The sequence below is a fragment of the Serinus canaria genome, chromosome 2, assembly GCF_022539315.1.
Source record: "Serinus canaria isolate serCan28SL12 chromosome 2, serCan2020, whole genome shotgun sequence".
Classification (NCBI taxonomy): Eukaryota; Metazoa; Chordata; class Aves; order Passeriformes; family Fringillidae; genus Serinus; species Serinus canaria.
In genome coordinates, this window is record NC_066315.1 from 85,840,522 (window position 1) to 85,862,704 (window position 22,183).

Here is a 22,183-nt window from a genome sequence, read left to right on the forward strand (position 1 = left end):
GACACCAGTGTTCCTGATCATCCATCTTTTACTCTTTGCTGTCATGTCAAGCCCACAGCTGCATATTTTCCTGGCAACTGTGAATCAACTCCCACTGTGATGACTGATTCACAGGCTAGAATAAGACATGCTTGCAAGAATAATTCTATTAACAACTTAAAACCAATCTGGTATGCACAGCTGCTTCTTCCCCTGCAACAGCTTTCCTCCAGAGGTTGTAGCCTTGTCCATCATATTAGTTTGTTATACTAACATGTTCCAGTCCAGATTCAGGGAAGTATCCAGGCTAAAAAAATTTCTTCTGGTTTAGCTTTTTCTGTTGAGCAAATCACACTCGGCTGGGAAAAAGAGAAGTAGAGCAATGTTCCTGGTTACAGACACAAAGTGACCAGCAATTCAGGCACATGTCAATGATTTTATAGGTGTCTGTGTGCATTGGTAATTTTGTGCCAAAAAATAAAAATAGATATAAACCTTTAAATACAGCTGGGGCACACTTGGCAGAACAGAGATGCAAGCTTCTGTAGATGTCTTGTACTGAGGAGTTCCCTCAGCTGGAGAAGTGCCTAGAAATTATCAAGGAAACTCAGATTTTTGTTCTTCTAGTAAAGGAACAAATTTTCTTGGTCAAAACAGAAACAGGGTGCTCAGAGTGGATCATCTGCAGAGATTAACCCATGAGCACTCCAGGACCAACACACTTGTTTTTGTGCAGGTGACAGGGGTTTGGTAGAACTAGAAATTAATTGAAGGATGAAGCAGTCTACTTCAAAAACTGCTCCCCAGCTGACATGTCATGCCATTCCCACTAAATACATGTGGCAAATTGGTCCTAGCACTCTTAATTCCACCAGCTTTCCAATGATTAACCGCTAGGCAAAACCTCTGCAGGCTTCTGTACTTCAGAAAAACTGACATGCTGGAGAATTAGAGGACTTGAAATAATCACTTCTTCCCGCCACACCACATTAAAGGAAGCAACCCACAAAACTTGTGAAGAAAATAATTACATGGTTGAACAGCTAAGCGTGCCTTTGAACATATCCTGCTTTTTCAAAACCTTGATTGAAAGTGCTACTGGCAGCTGTGCTGTAGGCACATAAATGTGGTAAGGAATGATTAAAAATTACCCATTCTCCTTCTCCACAAACTATTTCCATATTACCAGGGACATAGATAGAACAAATTGTAACAGAAGTAATTGCACTAATGCAGCACAGAGTGTTTCTGACTTTGGAGTATTTTGACTAATCAGATAAATAGTTTCATCAGACATACACACAACACCAGACTGTATTTACAATGTTCACAATTCTGAAAATGGTTACAGCGTTCTCAAAGAGTAATACTGATCCACACATACAGATTAAGACACCCTTCCACTGTAAACACAGTATTGTTTTCAAATTTGACAGAGACATGTTAACATTCTCCATGACTTCTTATTTACCATGACCTTACAAAATAAATGTTGAAAAATGACAAATGGAAGAGATTTTTGGGAAGCAATTTTGTCTCAAAAACTACTAAAAATGCATACACACATAAATGTTCAAATTTGAGCAGGAACTTACAAGAACAGAAAAAACCAACTCTGTCCTGAGACTATACCTAAAATTTTATACTAAGATTCCACTTTCACACACTGAGTATAGTGTACACAGAAAAAAATGGAAAAGAGAAGCAAATGCAACACTACAAAACTTACAGCACATGTTTCACTGTGAAACACAATAACTGCAGAGCATAGCCAAATGCACAAGACAAAAATTTCTATTTCGTTAAACTGGATTTTGAAATAGCAATTTCAATTGCCTGCAAACTTGAGTGATGGTAATAATTTTTAGGCAATAGCTGTTAGGGGATTTTTTTGAAATAATTTTTTTATAGTTTGTAACAATTTCTTTTTCCATTTTTGTCTAACTCAAAATCTAGACCTCACAAAGGTTAGGATTAAGTCAACTTTTTAGAGCCTCAAATGAACGTTTTCATATTTGAAAATCGATTAAAAATTAAAATACTTTATTTAAATCTTGTGAAATCATATTTTGAAAAATATGCGTTCGTTATAAGGAACACCAGCAATGCACCAAGAACACCAGCCCTACCAGGAACTCGCAGAATCACTTTCATCATAACAGATGAAGGCACCTACAAACCAGTTCTTTATCACTCATTAAAAATGAAAAGCAGCAAGAGCTTCATCTCACTCTGCTAATATTATCTTCTGACAGAGGAGATGAAAACAATTCATCCAGGAGCTAGGCCTTGTACATACAGCAGCAAAGCAGAGCTTCTAAAGAAATTATTCTTGCAAGGAGATAATGTAGATAATTAGGAAAATTTCGTTTCGTAAGTTTTATTCAACCTGAATGCCCCTTTCATAAAGAAGAGGGGTTGAGCGGGGGGGAGTCATCATCTATCCTGTCATAGTCCCAGGAGAGTAAAGCAATCTTATTTTTTGTTAAAACAAGGCTACAATTTTCTTTTTAATTACTTATGACTCAAATAGCTCCGAAAGGATCAATATTCCAGAGGCAAGATCAAAACCAAACCAGATGGATATTAGAAAACATTATAAAGCAATCTAAATGAGCCTCTGCACATTTCATTAGGTAAGAAAATTTTTGAAGTATTTCTCTCATCACCAAATCTCTTTTATTTTATATAATGCAAAATTTTAGTCTGCCTCATTACAAGCAATGCATGAATTTTTCAAACAAGTGATTTTTGTCCTGAAATGCCGATGCTTAAGTTAACTTTCCTTCGGCCAAATTAATTTCTATTCCCTGAACAGGCTTCATACTTGTGATCAGATTCAAAGTTAAATAACACTGAAGAAAATTGGTTTCTGCTGGTCCATCCTAATTTTACTAATAAGTATCTTACAAACAGGAAATTCTCCAACTGTTTGCTTGAACAGTAATATCTTAGAGACCTGTACTGTTGTTTTGGATTAGTCTTCACATCTTCTTCATTTAAAGAGAGTACATTTTTAATACAACATAAAGTACTTACCCTTCTAACCTGACATCAGGTAAAGATCTGTTGAGTGCAATCATTTCACTTGCCATTAAATTAAATTGATTTATTTTAAACATTTCTTTCATTTTCTCTTGCTCCTCTTTTGGAATGACCACAGGCTTCCCCATCTCTCCAGGTCCTTCATGTGGTTTTTGCATGGGTTCTGGAACTTTGAAAAAATAAAATGTTACTAACTCCTTTTAAGCTTGTTTTTGTTTGTTTATAAATTAATTTACACTGTAGGAGTGCTCACATTTAGAACAGTCCTAAACCAGGTTTTGAAAGTGAAAACAAATCTTCACATTTGGGAGTTCAACAGAAATATTTAAGAGCTTTTCTTACACACCACAATTCATGTAAAAAAACCAATAATGATTTATTTCTATCCACCATTACATCATAATTGACTTTATATAGGAAAATTCAACTTTTCCAGGAAAGCCTGCATGTGCAAAAAAAATCTGGGATATAAATGAGGGGAGACCTCATCGCAGTCTGCAACTTCTTCGCGAGGGGAAGAGGAGGGGCAGACACTGATCTCTTCTCTGTGGTAACAGTGACAGGACCCAAGGGAATGGCCTGAAGTTGTGTCTGGGGAGGGTTAGGTTGGATATAAGAAAAGGTTTTCCACCCAGAGGGTGTTTGGGCACTGGAACAGGCTCCCCAGGGAAATGGTCACAGTGCCAGTGCCTCCTCCTCCTCCTGACAGAGTTCAAGAGGTCTTTGAATAAGACTGTCAAGCACATGGTGGGACTCTTAGGGCGTCCCTTGCAAGGCCAGGAGGCGGACCGTGATGGGACCCTTCCAACTCAGCTTATTCTGTGACTCTGTGACAAATAATGCTCCAGAACAGTAAAGGTTCAGTTAAAGTGTAGCTTTACCTCTATTTCCACATTTTTATTTTGACAGAAGGACATTGGCAGCAACAGTTTAGAAACAATTTCTCTTGTTCTTACTAATGTTACTTTTATGCAACAAAATTATATTTTGAAGGTTAACATCTTAACACAAAATATCTTAAACCCAAAGAAATTTAAATATCAAATATCTGATCAAACTGAAGAGGAAGAATGGGATAAAAAGGAATTAAGACTCTTGAATTATTAAGGGTTTTAAACCAAATACGTAAAAAAATCAGAACAGTTTTTAAAAAGTTACACTTCTCTTTAAAAGTACCATTCACTTTTCTCCTGAACAGAAATGCTCAGGAATGAATTTGAATTTGAGCTATATTAGTGCTTTACAAATTCAGGAAAAGTTTTAATTTAAAAAATATCAATTTAAGATCTAAACAGAGCAACAGAAAATATTTTAAAAGAAAGACACCAAATTCCTGAGAAACAAACCTAGCTTCAAATTATCTTTAATTTGCATCTAGGATAGCATGGTGTAATTAAACCTTAGGCAGAGAGTAAACAGCCACATAAAGAAGAAAAAGAATTTTTTTTTAAAAAAGTCCTGAGGCTTCCATCCTTGCTGAAACACTAAGACTTAAATATATATTACTAATAAATGAGGCTTTTTGCTGGTCTGCATTTAGTGCTAACAGATAACAAGCACAACATGCTCCTTGAGAAGCTTTCATTTTCAGGTACCTGAAGCAATTGCACTAGTTGCAGTCACTCAGGAGCATTTAGCAGTGAAATTCCTCCCATCCTCCTCCTATTACAGGGATGCTTTCTTTTAACCAAACTCTCCTTGATGGCCAGTTGAGCTATAAAGCCCTAGAAGTTGCCAGCCAGCCACTCATCCACTGAAAATTGATGGAGTAATGTGTTCCAGCAAATCCTGAACAGATGGGCTGAGGTGCTCGTTCCAGCCACGGGCTAAGCTGAGCAAGCAGTCTGCTTTGCATCTTTGCCTCTTCAGAAGGTACGGTTGGAACCTGCATCAAAACTTGCTGACTTGAAATTGCATAACCTTTCAAACTAGAATTTGTGCCTTCTGGGGGGTAATTAACTTAAAATTATGGTATACAATAAAGTAATTATTTGGGCTTAATTTTATACATTCAGCGTGTTATTATTATCTGGGCTATCACAGCAATTTTCCTTAAGCATGTAGCAATGAGTACCTAGGTTCACTTGGAAAGTGATTTAGTAATGGGTGTTCCACACAACTAAAACAATTTAAAAAGCCCAATCAGAATATAGTTGTATGCATCATGTTTTTTTGACTTCTGAAGAGCCAGTGTCTTATCCTACAAAATGACCTATTTTGAAGAAAAAAAATAATTTCCTGTTTCATTTACACTTCCAGCTCCTTCTTAACTTTCACTAAACGAGTTAAACTGAATAGCTAAAGCAGCCAAAAGCTCATCTCTCACATTTGCACATCTTCCTGTTAAGATGAGAGTTTAGCACATCAGTGACTTGGATACTGGTGTAAAAATTCTGCAAATTCATCAGTTGAATTTTCAAATTTCATTAGTAAATACATACTGCTTGATTACACACTCTACCTCAGTACTTCATTCTCTTTACAGAAAAATCCAGCAACAGCTTACTAGATCCAGATATTTTATGCAACTCACTAATGCAGACAGTCAAGCTGAGGCGCAGGCAGAGCAATGACTTTCCAAGAAAAGTTAACCATCAGAAGATGTTCGCTCAAGTTTCTGAGAACCATCTTCTCTTGGGGTTTTTTATGGTTATCTGTTTTCCCACAGAAGCACGTAGGTTTCACAAACACCAACCAACAAGGCTCTCCCAAAATTACTAATAAATGCATTGTTAAGAATTCAAACCACAGTGCTCTTTTGTCAGTTAAATACAGAAAAAAATTTCCTTTGAAAGACTCTATGTACTGATGGCATTCTTCTAACAAACAGAAATGAAATTTATAGCTACAGGTTTCAGAACTAAATGAATGACTGAATCACCACCTGATTAAAAAAGAAATCTAGTAATTTATTTCCAGATATTTCTTATTTGTATCAGTAAACCATTAGTTTCAAAGAAGCCTTGATCTCTTCCAGACCTTCATTAAAAAATCAGGAACTCTTTATTTCTGTGGACTACAAATTTCTTTTCACCAGATGAAAACCAGATAATTAAAAATCTAAGACCATCTAAAGCCAGGAAAAAGGGGTGGATTCTTCTGGTGAGAAATCTTCAGAGCCCAAGTAAACTGACCAATGCAAAGTCCAGTCACCTTTGGAGGCATGACCATAATTACAATAAGCTGTTAGGACAGGTAAAAGTTCAGAGCAGTTCTGCTTCTTACACACACCTCAACCTTAATAGAACAAGACTGATTTATGACAAATAGTTCAGATTTTCAAAAATTAAATCTTGAAATTGCTCACTTTTCTTCTTAGGATTTTTTCATGCAGATGAAATTATTCAGAATGCTATTTAGAGATTCCATCTTTACCAGAGCTCCAAATTCAGAATGCAAGGTCTTGATTGGCAGTTGACAAAAATGGCTGGTCCTAGTTTAACTTTGTCATTGCTCCAGGAAAAGAGTGCAAATAGCAAGGAGCTGAGATTACATGGCTCTCACCAGTCCTAATTTTGAAAGATTCCCCTGTGCCCAGGGCTTCTAATCTTTACACAAGGGGAATGCACCCTGAGGTCAGGAAAAAAAAAGGGAAAAAGGATGAATCTGAAAGTTTATTTAGAAACCACATCAAGTGCCAAAGCTGGAAGGTTTTTTTGCAATCAGACCTTTAGGAAGCCTATAACTGGGGGTAAAGAATGACTCACCTTCATTTAAGTCAAGACCTGAGGGATGACATAAAAGGTTCTTACAGAAATAAGACAGAGCTACACAAAAAAGCCTTCATTACTTTATTAGTAAAACCACACTACCACCTAGGTATATTTTGTTTACAAGAATGGTCCCTAATTGTACTGTTAGGGAGCAGCTTGAACCCTCTCTTTAAGTCTGGAACTTGTTTACATTTATTAAGTAAGCTCTGTTCCAGGCTAAATTGCAATGCCAATCTAAATTGCAATGCCAATCCCATATCAAAAAAATAATGCTCAAGTTACTATCCTATGAATATTAGATTTGGAAAAAAAATACTACATAACATGGATGATGCTTACTAAGGTTAAATGATATTCTTTCCAATTCACAGCAACATTTAAACTTACATCAGCCACCTTCCATAAACAACAATTAATTACTCTTTGTGGGTTTTACTGAGTAATCATCAGGAATTACAAAAAGGGAGCCACCACCAGAAGATGTGGCAATAGGAAGAACACAGGTGGTGTTTTGGATAAGGGGTGTGCATCATCCCACTGGGAGAGGGCTTCCCCCAGTTTTCTCCCAACCCCTCTGGGGGGGTCATGGCAGAGAGAAGAAAGAGCAGCAACACCAGTCAGCACAAGCACAGGCTCCTCCCAGCTCAGGGATTGTTGCTGGAATCAGCACTGCTGGGTGTTCTGATCCCAGCTCCCCAGGTTACCTGGTGAAGCCACTGCAGATGTCTTCTGCCATGGTGGAGGGGGTGGGCAAAAGCTTAAGTCCACAGACAAATCATCCCACACAACTACAGTCACTGGATTCCAACTATCCCTCCCTCTGCTATAATCTTGGCTGCTCAGTCTTGTACTTTCCAGACCCCATGCCAGGCTCCCTTTTCCCAAGGCAACTCCACCTCTTCTGTCCTCCTACCTGGCTAGTGGCCTGTCCCTTTTCTACCTCACCTTTCATGCCCTTAACTCCACACTTGTGTCATTGCAGCTCCCAGCCTTTAATCTTTGTCAGAGCAGACACCAAGGCTTTTATCTCACTCACCTTACAGTTCCTCATAACCATGTACACTGAGTTTTCCACAGCTGCACATTCCTTTACTATCACTGATTTAAGATGATGGTATCTTATGCCATCAATACCAAGGAGAAAGATCCCAAATACAATTTTGTCTATGGCTCTTGCCTAATTTTATTAAAAAAAAAAAACAAAAACAAAAACCCTTCCATTTTCTGTATTAAAGACCTATGGAAGATGTCCTTCTACCTTCATGAAAGCCCAAACTGTCCAAAGTTGTCCTCAAAATCCTTTGCTCCTGCTGAAATAGCTAAAGATTCATTTTTTTCAACAAGGCAAGCACAACCTAAAATAAATATAAACTCCTCAGAAAAACTTACTCCTTTGTTGAGTAAGTTCATTAAATGCCATGGAATTCTTCCATGAATTGCAAAGAGAAGCTATATTCCAGAGTGACATGGACAAGAGGATATTAAATTCAGAACACTAGCATAATTTATGTTGAATCAAGGAAACTAATTCAATTATGGAAATTAAAAGCAGAGGAAAAATTGAAATGAAAAAGCAGATTTTGATAAAAGCTTCACAGACAAAATAGCCTCAATGTTATCTGAGAAGACTGCAGGCACTCTGAGCAGGAGGAAACCCACTACAGATTCCAAATCAGTAAACTACTGGAACAAGTAAAAATATCTATGATGAGGCATGCAGCTTGGTTAAAAGGAAATGTCACAGGGCAACCAAGGTTTCCAGCAGACCTATTCCTTCACATGCACTACTACAAATCAGCTGTTAAAAAAAAAAAAAAGAAAAAGAAAAAGAAAAAAACCTCCACCAAACAAGGAAATGTACAAAACTATATTCAAGGTTTTGTTTGTTTACCAGCCAACTATAAGATATTAAAAATATATCAAGAATTTTAATACACACAGTTTTGGGTAAAGGTCAGAATTAAGACTGTAATCAACTAAGTAAAATTAGTGTTGCATAGGGAAAGTCATAATACTAATCTGTCAAAACTGAAGACTTTCCCTCACCTGAAGGTTCCCCCAATGACTTCATATGTAAAGTCATCTGAAATTTCAACATTATCAATATATCACACTAGGTTGATAGATATTGACTTCACCTGCTGTTTTCTGGCATAAGTTATCTGCTTTATGGGAAGCCAAAAATTGGATCTATTTCTACATAACAACACATCAGTCATTGTCCTACCACATAAGAATTTCCAAACTTCTGGAGGAAAAAAAAAGAAAAGAGAAAAAAAAGGACAAAAAAAGACTGAGTTCCTGTAGAAGACATACTTTCTAAAGGAGCCTAACTAATTTTCTTGCCACTTTGCTTTCCTCTTACTGAAAAAGAAACTCAAAAAATGCAAAGCCAGCAATGAAAAATTTAAGTTAGTTCTGCAAAATTCAGGTGGATTAGAACCCCTTTAAAATGTTTACATGCAGTTGTGAAAACAGGAGTCCAGAGGTGCTGAGCACAGAAATTCTACATTCTATACAGTGCTCTCTGTGGAGATTTATTGGCTTGTTTTCATCACAGGGAAAGAAAACAAATAAACCAAATCTGACACTTCTTAAATATCTCCCCAGTGTTACTCTGTAACAGAACAACATTATTAAAATACTTCTGAAAATTTCCAAGGAAGGTCAAGGTTCACACCAGATGTCAACAGGTGAAAAATTTTTTGTGATGGAAAGCAATAACCTTGAGTGCAATTAACTGATTGGACTTAACAATTAGCATCACTGAAAAGGTTTCCAGCATCAGCAGTGAAACACAGACACAGCCTTTTCAGTGGAGAGACACCAAACTAAAGAATTAGATGCTTCACAAACAAACTAGAGGTGGCAGCTGCCTGCAGTTCTAAATGCATACGCTGAGACATTGCAGGGATGAGAAATCTCCCTGCACCAAACGTTTCTCCCATGTAATCAACTATGCTAACTTTCTAAAAAAAAAAAAAAAAAAAAAAGGTTGGCAACATCAATAGTAGTGCTGTCAAAAAAACCCAAAACAAAACAAACAAAACAACCCCACACTCAGCTCATCTAATTGATACTCATAAACTTAAGATGGCAAGAACAAAACTGAAAGCTTATCTGAAAACCTTTAGTATTGAATAATACAGCTCTCACTTAAAAGTTATCTAGATAAGCATGCACTCATATTTGTCACTTTTACATCCAAGTTCATTCTATTATCATAAACCTTTTCATTACAACATTTACTGTACCTTATTGGTACAGTCTCTGTCCAAACTTTGGGTTAGGTGGGTTGTGGGGCAGGGGGTGTTTTTCAGTTTGGTTGGTTGAAATCTTTTTTTGCAGGGGCAGGCAGACAAGTGAGCTTGGTTGTTGGCTTGGTTTGTTTTATTAGTATGTCTAATGAAGTTAATAGTGCCTTTGCTTCCTCACTCATGGAAATTTAAAATATCCTTTAGACTGCATTAACATGGCTTAGATTTCTGCACTTCTTGTTGCATAGTTTTTGGGGGTTATTTCATATACATTAGTGCTTAAAATTCTACATCATAAGTGTTTTAAGTCTGCAACATCCATCTCAGGCAACATGGTTATTCTCTAGTCATTCAATGAAACATGGAATATTCTGTGACTCCTAAACGCTGACACAATGCTACATTGCGGAGGAAAAAAGAAATCCCAAATCTTTAAAAAGAGTGCAATTTTAAAGCAGCATAGTTTAAAGAATACTTAAACAGAAAACTTACCATCTCCAGCTGGCAGGCCTCGTTCCTTTTTCTCATCACATTTATTGCATTCACTGAAGTACAGCAATAGAAACATATCCAGAAGGACCCAAACCAAAGAGGTGGCAAGGACCACCTTGCAATATGCAAATTTTTTCATGGCACTTTAAGTCAAATACAAAAATAAAAAAGTATAAATAAAAATATCAACAGGGGGGTTTTTTAATCCAGTTTGAGAGACCACGTTCTATATCTGGAAAAAACGAAAGAAAAAGAAGTCACAACATTTACCTGAGGACAGACACTAAAAGCAGAAATTTTAACTCAATTTAAAAGGGAACAATTTAGTTATGATGCATGCAAGAAAACTAATGTCCTATGCATTTCAGTGAGATAAGGGAATGGGGTCAATTATAGCAGCATTATTCCAATCCTTTATGACGTTAACATTCATCACCTGAAACATCAAAATGAGTGACCAAAAGAGAGTCCTCTGCTGAGCCAGTGGAAAAGAAGGCAGGCACATCTAATGGCATTAGAAGAAACTCCCTGGATCCTCTGGAAACCAGGACAACCCAAATGAATGAAAACCAGGAACATCTGGGGAAGCAGGGTATCATTCTCTACTGTGAGAATCCCATGGCTAATATTTCTCATGCTTCTCCCATGTAGCACACACTGACATTCTGGGTCCATCACTAGGAATGCTGGCCTACAAATGCCAGGATTTTATACAGGGTCTAATTGCCTATTACAAAATCATCACAAAGACAAATGCTTTACTTTCAGCAAACCAAAACCAAACATCCCTCTTGGTAAAATAGAACAGTAGACAAGGTTAACGAAGTATCCATAAGCCACCAGGATCATTTATTAGGTATTCAAAACTAAAGTTAGCAAATCTGGCACTTGAACTGCCTTTATTAGCCTAATGTTTGATTATAGAGCAAACCTCGATACATTTTTTCAATGTGTATACATTACAATTTTAGAATGCCAACCTTTGAAATTCTCTTTTGCCCTACTCAAATCACAGTTTTTGTTACTAAGACTGCATATTTCCATGAATAGTAGGGCAGAATCAAGAATAGCTTTGAGCTTCCTCATACTAAAATATGGAAGGCTTAATTTTTAATTTTTTTTTAACCACTACTGACATATTTCAACTCAAAGTACTCCTGAAATGTTTACCAGTGGGAGCAGAATACCAGTTAAAACCAGAATTGTAGACACTCTTCACATAAAAAATGAAAGGATAAAATAAGGAGACTTTAAAGACATGCTAGGATTTTATAAATTACATACACTAAGTTTTTCTTACATGCTTTCAGTGAAAACTGAAGAATTTATTGAAAAGAGAACTTTATCACGAGTGTTTGTGCTGGTTTGGACTGATGCAGAGTTAATTTCCTTCACTGCGACCAGCAGAGGCCATGTTTTGGATTTGTGCTGGAAACAGCATCGATAATTCAGGGATTTTTTTTTCACTACTGATCAGGGCTTACACACTGTTGAGGCCTTTCCTGCTTTTCACCCCTCCCCACCAGTGAGGAGGCTGGGGGTGCACAACAAACTGGAAGGGAACACAGCCGGGACAGCTGACCTCAACTGACTCAAAAGATATTCCATACCATATGGAATCATACAATGCTCAGCATACAAAGATGGAGCAAGAAAAACAAAGGGGGGGATGTTTAGAGTGATGGCTTTTGTCTTCCCAAGCAATTGCTGCATGTGATAGAGCCCTGCTCTCCTGGGGATGGCTGAACATCTGCTTGTCCATGGGAAATGGTGAATAAACTACTAGTTTTGTTTTACTTGTTTGTGCAGCACTTGCTTTAACTCAACTCATTTTTCATTTTTATTCCTCCCATTCTCTCCTCCATCCCACTGGGGTGGTGGGAAGTGAGTGAGTGGCTGCTGCATGGGGCTTGGATGCCAGCTGGGGTTAAAGTACATCAGTTGTGACTACACAAAAACCTCATTAAAAGCCTGCATCGTTAAGACTGCATTTCATTTACTATTTCATTGCCATAATTTGACCTCTGCCTCTACCCACCCTTCTTAAGGGAAAATACCATGATATCCCTTTTCTAAATACAGCTGATTTCTTCTTATTGGCAGCAGACATATTCCTATCTCCCTGCATTCCTTTACAGTGAAGTCACACAGCTTTGGATGGCACAGCAACATAGGAGCCTGTGGCCTTCCACTTGTACAAGGCTAGAAGGGTGTACAACCCTCTGCCTCCTGCATAGGTGCATATCAAATGCCAAGAATGAATTATTTTTGGGATCTCAGCTTGCATCTATATAGTTTTGGTGTGCAGGGATGACTGTAAAAAATTAGGAACTGCAGAAGTATCTGTAACTAACAAACTGATGATAAAGCAACAGATGAAATTACCACAAGGAAACATTAAGTGACATACATTATGAAAAAATCCCAGGGGTTTTTCGGTTGGGGGTTTTCTAGTTGGTTATTTTTTTAAATAGATAAGAGGATAGACCTGAACTCTGGATCTTGGGAGCTGTACTGTGAAATTCTGTAAAATCATCAACAGCTGTGAAAGAAAAATAAATTTGTTACACACTACTAGGTAGAAAACAGAAACCAAACCATCACTACTTCATTACACAGTATCTGCTCTCTCATCTTGAGTGCTGTGTGAACATCCAGTCTTATAATTTCAAAAAGGATATAGGAGGATTAGAAGGAACAAGTGAGACGTGCAAAAGGATGAATACAACAAAGAACAGCTTCATTATAAGATGAAAATAGCATTTTTCCTGGCTGGAACAGATGTAACCTAAATCAAGAGGCAGGTCTGTAAAATCAAAAGCTGTATGGAGATGGTAAATAGAGACCAACTGTTGCCTTTTACTCTTACTTATATTGGCAGAAATTTAACGAATTTAGCAGCAAGAGGTTAAAATCAAGAAAAGGAATGTATTCCCTACATTGTGTAGTCATCTAGGGGAGCTGCCTGCCACCATCCCCTGCAAGCACTGCAAGTCTCTTCATCAACTAATAAATATCAAGTCCTCACCCCTACTTCAGCCAGTCCCTGACTGTGAACCTCAAGTCACTGCATTCCAGGAGAGTACAGCAAGCATCATTCCTGTTTCCACTATTCTCTGCATCCACTGGCAGAAACAAATATTGTATGCAGACAAAATTTGTCTGACATAGTGCATGACTGCCCTTAAACTCTCCATACAATAGTTTTCTTCTGGTCCAAATTCGGATGCTATAGAAACGATTTGGCAAGGAATCAAGTCACACCACCACCCTGCTTGTACTTAAAGAACACAAATGCTAATAAAATATGTGTTTTGAAAGAAAACGCTACCAATTCTTTTAATTTTACCCTTCTTGAAGTTCAGACTTGTGAGACATTAGGCTGTAAAAAAGTGCAAAATTGTGCACAGGAGCACAGTGCTTTGGGGTCCTCAAATTATCAAGACACCAGGAGAACCACAATCTAGACTTGCTGCTCTATATCAAGTGCTTTGGAATGCATAGCCTGGTGGTATATCTGCCTCTAACAAAAGAAAATTCCTTTGTCAGTTCAGTGAAATGTCAAAAAGATACTTTGTGAACCCTTTGAGGGTTTGGGGAAGTGATGAAAAGAGAGCGATGCGAAAGTTCAACACACAGTTTTCCATCGATAAGGCCCTTCCTGGTACCTTTAGACGAAGGCTCTCATTCCCTTGGGCAGTCTATCATCTCATAAAGCATTTTTCTATCTCTCATAAAGCATTTTTACCACTGCTTTTATGACAGTACTCCCCCAGCACAGCAGTGCAGCAGAAGGGCCCAGAAACTCCAACAAAGCAACTGCTCTGAGCATACCAGAGCCTTGACCCAGAGCTCTGGGAAGGGGGCTCTGCCATCCAGGGCTTGGTTCCTCCCTCTGCTGCTGGAGAGGTGGTGGTGGCCTCAACCATGGGAGGAACACTCTGCCTGAGTGCTGCTTCTTCAGTGGAAGAGGCTAAGGAGCAAAGTGATCAAGGACAAAGAGCAGGTGGATGCATCTCCACAGAGACCTTGAAGTGTCACGAGTCTGTCCCCCATGATGCAAAAAAAAAAAAAAAAAATAGAAGAGACAGCTCAGCATTGCACTCAAAGGGTAAGTGGATGGAAACTCCCAGAATGGAGGCTGAGAGAGACAAATCCAGGAAATTGTGGTAACAGAAGGAAAGCCTGCAGATGTGCCCTTCCACAACAATTATACTGCTGGGATGCTGTTGAAAGACTGATGAATAGGCCTGAGTTACATTTCCTGAGCACGTGAGGAGCTTCTCAGATAATTGAGGAGTACAAGTTGGAACAAAGCAAAAGCAGCAACAAGAACGGCACTTTGGATAGCAAAAAAACAAAAAGATTTTAAAAAGACTGAGAATAATGCAGATCCAGTGCTTAGCATGCAAAGGCTAAGATACTCAATGTCTTTTTCAGTTCCTTTGTTATTGGAGGCAGAGTCTGCAAGAGTGAAACTTCACAGGCAGGACACAGACTGAGTCAGGGATCTCTTAAACCACTTGGACATGTGCAATTTCATGGCATCAGAAAGGTGGCATTGGAGGGTGCTGAAGGAGCAGGCTCATCTTACAGCAGGGCCATTCTCTATTACCTGTGAAACGTCTGCAATGATGATCCAGAGATTCCCAATCCTCAAGATTAGGAAAAAAGTTATCATCAAGTAGGAAAGGAGATTCTGGAGAACCACCAGCTAAGACAGGTTTACTTCAGTCCTTGCAAACATCATGTAAGAAATCTTACATACAAACACAAAAAACCCCAAGCCAAAACAAAAAACAAACAAAATAAAACAAACCCAATCCCAACCAGATCACCACAACACAAAAACTAAAAGGGAAACAGGCAGTACAGATACACCAAAGCCACACCATACTTGAACTATTTGGCAACTCACTTCAAGGAGAGCATTGGTTTGGTGAGCAAGGGAAGAGCAGAGAATGGTGTTTGCATTAACTTCAACAGGGACTGGGACAGTCTTCCAGAGAACTTTTTCAGAATTTAGTGAGATTTAATCTGAAGAAGTGGGTTATCAGGGGGGTGGAGAGCTAGCTGGAGCACCAGGCTTTATGGGTTCTGACCAGCCATACAAAGTTCAGCTGACAACCACTGGTGACAGCTCTCTGAGGCCAAAAGTGGGGCTGACACCTGCTAGTGTCTCTACTGAGAAGCTGAGGGACAGGACTGAAAGCACGTTCAGCAAGGTTGCTGGTGACACCCAGCTGGGCTGGAGCACGCAGGCAACACCGTGAAACAACATGCAGGAATGGATCTGGGTGGCCAATTCAAGGGACTTTCAAAGGCTAGAAAAACAGGCAGGTTAAAACCTCAAATATTCAGTTACTAAAAAGTACAAATTCCTGTTTTTAAAGGTCAAGTTTGAAAGGCCTTGAGCACTTGATCTAGCTGGTGGCATCCCTGCCCATGGCAGGGGCTTGGAACTAGAATATGACCTTTTAAGTTCCTTCCAACTCAAACCATCTTATGATTCTACAAGTATTATCTACATAGGCTGGGTACTACCATGCTAAGGAGCTGCTCTGCAGGAAGAAACTTTTGGAGCCCCAGGGCAAATTCAAAATTAATCAGCAGTGTGTTCTTATGGTAAAGAAAAGTCAACTGCATCTACAAACCAGCCCAGTAACCAGAGAAATAGTCCCCAAATGCATAGACTTAATAACTGCATTTACCTACAGAGTAATGTAATAGAATTAAAGATTTTTGTAAAACCAAGTATTTTTCATCCCTTCAAAATACTGGATTATACATTACAAAACCCTTATACTATGGAAGAGAAAGGAGTATTAAAAACACCTTGGAAAAGGTAGGAACAAAGGTTGTACTTTATCAAGAATAAAGTGAAAAGAGGAAAAATGGGTGCATTCAAGCCTTGTTATTTCTGAAGGTCAAGTGAATTTTTCTTCCCTGTGACAAAATCCAGGATACATTTGACACTACAGGAAAAGGTCATCTTTAAAATTACTGCTTATATAAAGAGCATTGTTTCACTTAACAACCTCTTTTACAAACACAGTTGGCATGGGAAAGAAAACTTACTCTTTTTCAGTATAGCACACAAATACTCAGTCATTTTTATCTTTGGATCAACTTTATCTCTGTTTATATTAGTGATCAGTCTTCAATACGACTTTGTGGCAGGCTTGACAAAGGACTTCACTGCTATTATTCAGCTAAATCAGGACTGTACACTGGATGCAGCATGTAACCAGACAAAGCTGATGTAAAGCTTGTTTTCCAGAATTTCAGATATGAACAAACAGAAGCTGGCACAAAATAAGGGCTCATCAAAATCCTGACACAACATTTACTATGTTTAAGCTATTAATATCAATTTATACCAAATGGAAAATTATTAACTGTACAGCATCTAAGGAAAGATTGATGGTCTACACAAAACTGAATTTTCAGCTTCTCAGTCTACTTAGAAATGAGGGAGAAAAACTGGCACACTGTAAGGTAACATATTAGGCAAGTGTATGATTTTTGAGCAAATTTCTAAAAAATGGAGCCAACACAAATTGTTGTGAGCATTGTCTACAGCTCTGTATCTCTGAACTATTAATGAGTCCAGTCCCATTGGTTACATCCATATTTGAAAACATAAGTGATGCCAACACTACGATCAGGTTCCAGAACTACTTTTGCTGCTGTGCTGATGTGTTTTGTTTTGTTATTTTTTTTTTCTTTTTTACTGGCCCATGCTCTAAATTGGTTCTCATGCTTGTTTGCAGAGAGCTCATTACCATCAGAACATCAGTAAGCAGGTTGGTTTGAGGATAAACAAAGCACTACCTTTCAATGCTATGAAAGCAAGTGATAAAAAACCATTTAAATTAGGTCAGCCCACCACCTGTGGAAAACAGATTATTCTTCATCTTTTTCACAGTAACACAAATGCATCCAGTAAATTTCAACAGGCAAAAATAATACTAAAGAGTTTAAGGATGCCAGTAGTCTTCTTCTCAGAAGTTAATACAAGAGAAGAATATTTCATGGGGCTATGCTCATTTGATGGATTTTGAAAGGTTTTATTATTCATCTGTTCAGTACAATTCAGCAAGTAAGTTCTGAGGAGGTGATGAGACAAAGCAGATCATATCAGTCTGAACCATATGAAAACAATTCATTAAAAGCAAACCTGCACTTCAGTAAATCTGAGAAATGTAGGTCAGTAAAATAAATTTCTATTCTTCTTGCTCTGTGTAGGAAGACTGCACTTTTAATTCACCAGAAGCAATTTTTTTAATTCAAAAGTCAAATTTTTAATTGACCATTTGAAAAAATATCAATTATGTTTCTAAAACTGGTGGGCCTTGGAACAAAGGCAGAACAACGAAACGGAGTGGCTGACTACAGCTGAAAAACAATGATGAACTTCATACACAAAGGCAGAAGCTATTGGTTCATGCCTCCTTTCCTACAAATTAACATAATGCATTATACTTATAGAAGTAGAAGCTCTTGTGAGGTTAAAATCTCTCATCACGTAGAAAAGCAAAACCAAAAATGGAACAACAGTTATGCACTCCAACTACAACTCTGTCAAACTGCTTACAACTGTATGGAACTACAAGACTGTGTGCCTGAACCTCTGATCCTCCCTACTCAGAATCACAGAATGATAGAATACTTCAGGTAGGAAGGGACCTTCTTACCCAAGTAGTTTTTACTTAACCTCTAAACTTTTAAGATTAGCTCTAAATACTTCTACATAGTAAGTAAATAGCATTTCTGAATTGAAAAAATTGGCTTCTATAAAGTTTGGCTTTTCAAAAAAGTTCTCACAGTTAAAGCAAGAAAGTTAATTGAAAATGCAATGTTTCTTTGGTACCTATAGTTTTCAGAAAGAACTATAGTCATTGAACTTCTGAAAACAGCTTATAATTTTGCAAATCAGTGCTTAATGGTTTCTCAAATGAGTTTGTAAAAATGCCAAATTCTCTCAATACAGCATTTTTGAGAATGGAACAAAAGATTATTTACACAACTGCTCAAATGAAAACCTTTGAAAACACTTAAATTACACTTTTTCCCAGTCTTAATCAGACCTGTTTAGATTGACTTTATGAAAGCCATGTCTTTCTTGCAGGAAGAAACTGTAGTGGACAAGGTTTCAAAGGACCAGAAGAACAATATTTTAATCAAATAATAAAAGTTCAAACCAATTCAATGCACATATTTCGGATTAATGTTCTTTTTTTCACAGTAATTTTTGCTATGCAAGACAAGGAATAAATTGATCCAGGAGGTAGATGAAATATTCCCTATCAGAATATCCCTGTAAATATTGCAAGAGCTCAAGAGGATAGCTAAAATTTGGAAATTAAGAACACAATAAAAGTACAAAGACTACTGCTGTCATATAACCAGCTGAGACTCACTAGATGTTCTATTCTATGACTTTGAAGTAGATTTCAAATGTGTGAGGCAACAACTTCATTTCTCTCTTGTTCTACAGGTTGGATAAAAATTATCTAAAATCAGACATCTCATTCAGGGATTCTTCACACATTCTCACTCTCTCAACTGCTCTAAAATTTATAATATATTTCTATTATGTCCAGTGAGAAATCAAATTATATTACTTAATATTGCCAATCCGATAACAAAAAAACAACTCTACATCTTTTTACAGAACTGCTTTAAATATTTGGAGCGCATTGTTAGCCCAGGTTAACTGCAACACATAAGAAAATGAATACCCAGATATATAATCACCCTGAAGCAAAGAGAAGTAGGTGCTTACATGGGCATTAAGTTATTGGCTGTTGTTACAGTCCTGGCAGGTAAGTACAAATCACTGCTATTTGAATCTTTTCCCTCTTAGATTGAACCACAGAACTGCCTCTCATGACAGGTGCAGAACAGGCAATCCTTTTTGGAAAGCAGATTTTTAAGCCAAAAGACAGTTATTTCTTTTCCTGAAACAACTGCAGTCTTAAATTGGGTTACTGACACCTCAGATGCTGACAGAGAGCAAACATAACTCTTCCAAGCCACAGCTACTATGCACGCACACTCTGGGAGGGCTACTGAGGGTGCTTGACTAAGACAAACAGCCAGCTTGAGAATACAGGCAGTATTTTCATCACTGAGTATCAGAGGCGGCACAAAGACAATGAGCAATTCACGAGTGAAAAGCTTTTGTTGTTAACAGCAGCAAGAGATGATTTAAGCACTGAGCTCATAAAGCCTTGACATGCAATAATTAATGGCCAAAGATGCATCAGTAAGACCTCTTTGAGCCTTCTGCTACCCTTCACAGCAGCCTGGAAGGCTGAAGTGGACAAGAACCACTGGAATAGTTTTTCTTTTTGGAAGACTCACAGATGGTGACCCAGCACTTGGCTTTTTCAGCACAGCAACACTCCTGCCAATCAGCATCCCAGAGCTATAAACTGACTCCAGTTTTTAATAACTCCTTGAAGAGCTGTGTTAGCTGGTCTTTCAACCCCAACACTACAGGACTTGTAGAGAAAAATTGAGGTCACATCAACACAGGTGTTCTCTAGGTGAGGACCTCCATTTCCTCAAGAAAAACAATCTGTCATGTGAGGTACAGACCGTGCAAGTTTACCATTACTCAGAAGAAACAGCTTAAAACTAAGTAATTTTAGGCTCCCTGTTGGATCTAAATGGTCTTTAAAGAAATTAAAAGCTGAACTACCCAAAATTTATATTGGAGTGGAGTAGCAGAGATTAGGCTATTAGTAAACTATTAGCTGTCTGCAAGAAAAAGCTGTAAACACCTCCACATGTTTTAGGCTCTCAGTCTTGTGACAGGATGTAACACTGTGAAGGCTTCTAGCCAGAAGCAGCATCTCCTGGCCTTACAAGGCATGGGTTCCCTAAGAAACAAAGCATGCAAGCAGTCAAGGATTTCTAATAATCAAAAATTTATACATTTCCAAAAATTATTTTAAATAACTCAGCAAGCATCAGTTGAGCTGTAAGTAGATTATGTGATAGGACTTCTTTTAAAGTTAAATTTCTTTCTGAAAAAAAAATTAATTTAGTATTGTGAGCATGCTTCTTTTGCACTAGATTAGACTATGTGGAAGTAAAACCACACTAAGCTGTTTCATATTCTCAACACTCATATTTTCCGTCTTCCTTTACAATGTTTCTGCACAGCTCAGAAAATCAAATTGACTTCCAAAATGTTTTAAAAGTTCAACATTTAGTTGTCCAACAAACTTAGAATTTACCAGCAGAGACAGAGCTAAAATGGATACTCTACTTATCAATAGGTCGCTCTTCAAACAAATGGTCAAATAATAGAATTTTCTGCTGATTTTGCTTTCTTCAGTCTGCACATGTCAACACTCAAAAATGTCAGGCAGCATTTGCTTTTGAAGTATTTTGAGGAAATAAGCAAATTCCTCCCAAAAACAGCGATGAGCACAGACAAAAGGGTCTAAAATTCACTCTCTATTCTGCTATTAAGTTAGAAGAAAAGAAAACTAGAAACTCAGGTGTCAGTATGAAAGAATTACAAACTTCAAGGAGAAATCCTTCACGACTTGAAGGTCAGGTGAATTCACCATCACAAAACTAGCTACATATTTTTCATAGACAAAAACTTATGCAGGCTCTAAACAATCAAATGAATAAATCTTATGCAAGACAACCATGACACCTTTGTTGTATGTTGTAAGAAATAATTAAATCTTTCAAGCTAAGTCTCAAATGTTCAAAAATATCAAATCTCCATAATGCTTCTGATTATTTTTTAGGTATATATCAAAGCCACAAGCTAGAGTGGAATAAAATTGTTCATTAATCCTTCAAACACTTTTAAAGATGGCAGAAAATTACATAGGAAAATAGCCATCATTAAGGATGAATCATCAATGGGCAAGAATCTGATTTAAAGAAAAGCAGAGTAAGCTAATTAAAGAAAAAAAATATTACAGAGGAGACTACTGGAAACATTGGGTAAATTGCAGTCAATAGATTCAACCATCCTTTTGTGAGTAAGGTGCAGAAACCTCTAATCCTGAAAACTTTCTACTGTAAATCAAAAATCCAGCAGGGAAAATTGAAAAAATACCAAATAACTTTGAAGAACACTTTTTCTCTGCCTTCAGCATATGTGAAAAATATTCAAAATAGTGTTTTAGAAGAAAAACTTTGAAATAAGCATAGGTAAAGAAAAAAAACATCATACATGCTGGGGTTATAGGGTGTTTATCATAGAGAAGCTGGCTGAATTCTGCCTAGAGTAATGGCAGAGCTTCCTGAAAAATCAAATGCAGATATCAAGTTAAAAACTGCTGAAAGGATAACACGCGTGACTTATGGTGAAGACTTGAAGAATTAGGATATATCATTTGAAAACATATGGGTGACAATCACTTAACACACTGGGGGTTCTACCACCACAAGTAAAATGAAGAATGATATTGCAAGTAGAATGAAGAATGGCAAAGAATTCAAACAGTTTTACCTCCCATTCCTTTAAAAGTGCCACTGCAGATACTTTAAAATAAAAATTGAAAAGAACCACACCTCCTCATGTCTAGGGAAACACCCAAATTCTAATCAAAATAAGTCAGCACTTCTGCAGGGCTAAACACTTTCTGAAATACAGAGAAAACATCAGATCTCCATCAACAAAAGTCAAGCAACAACAACAACAAAAACAAAAAAAAG

At 37.5% G+C, this 22,183-nt stretch overlaps 1 protein-coding gene across 4 annotated transcripts in view; it reads right to left on the minus strand.

Annotated features, from left to right (window-relative positions):
- GALNT1 (polypeptide N-acetylgalactosaminyltransferase 1) overlaps positions 1 to 22,183 on the minus strand; it is a 108,165-nt gene that overhangs the window by 33,486 nt on the left and 52,496 nt on the right. For all 4 annotated transcript variants that reach the window (XM_050971363.1, XM_050971364.1, XM_030231424.2 and 1 more), the window contains exons 3-4: positions 10,487 to 10,718; positions 3,019 to 3,193 (exon numbers count right to left, since the gene is read on the minus strand). In XM_050971363.1, the coding sequence (XP_050827320.1) occupies positions 3,019 to 3,193; positions 10,487 to 10,625 (314 nt within the window). In that variant the 5' untranslated portion in view covers positions 10,626 to 10,718. The remainder of the gene's footprint in view (positions 1 to 3,018; positions 3,194 to 10,486; positions 10,719 to 22,183) is intronic.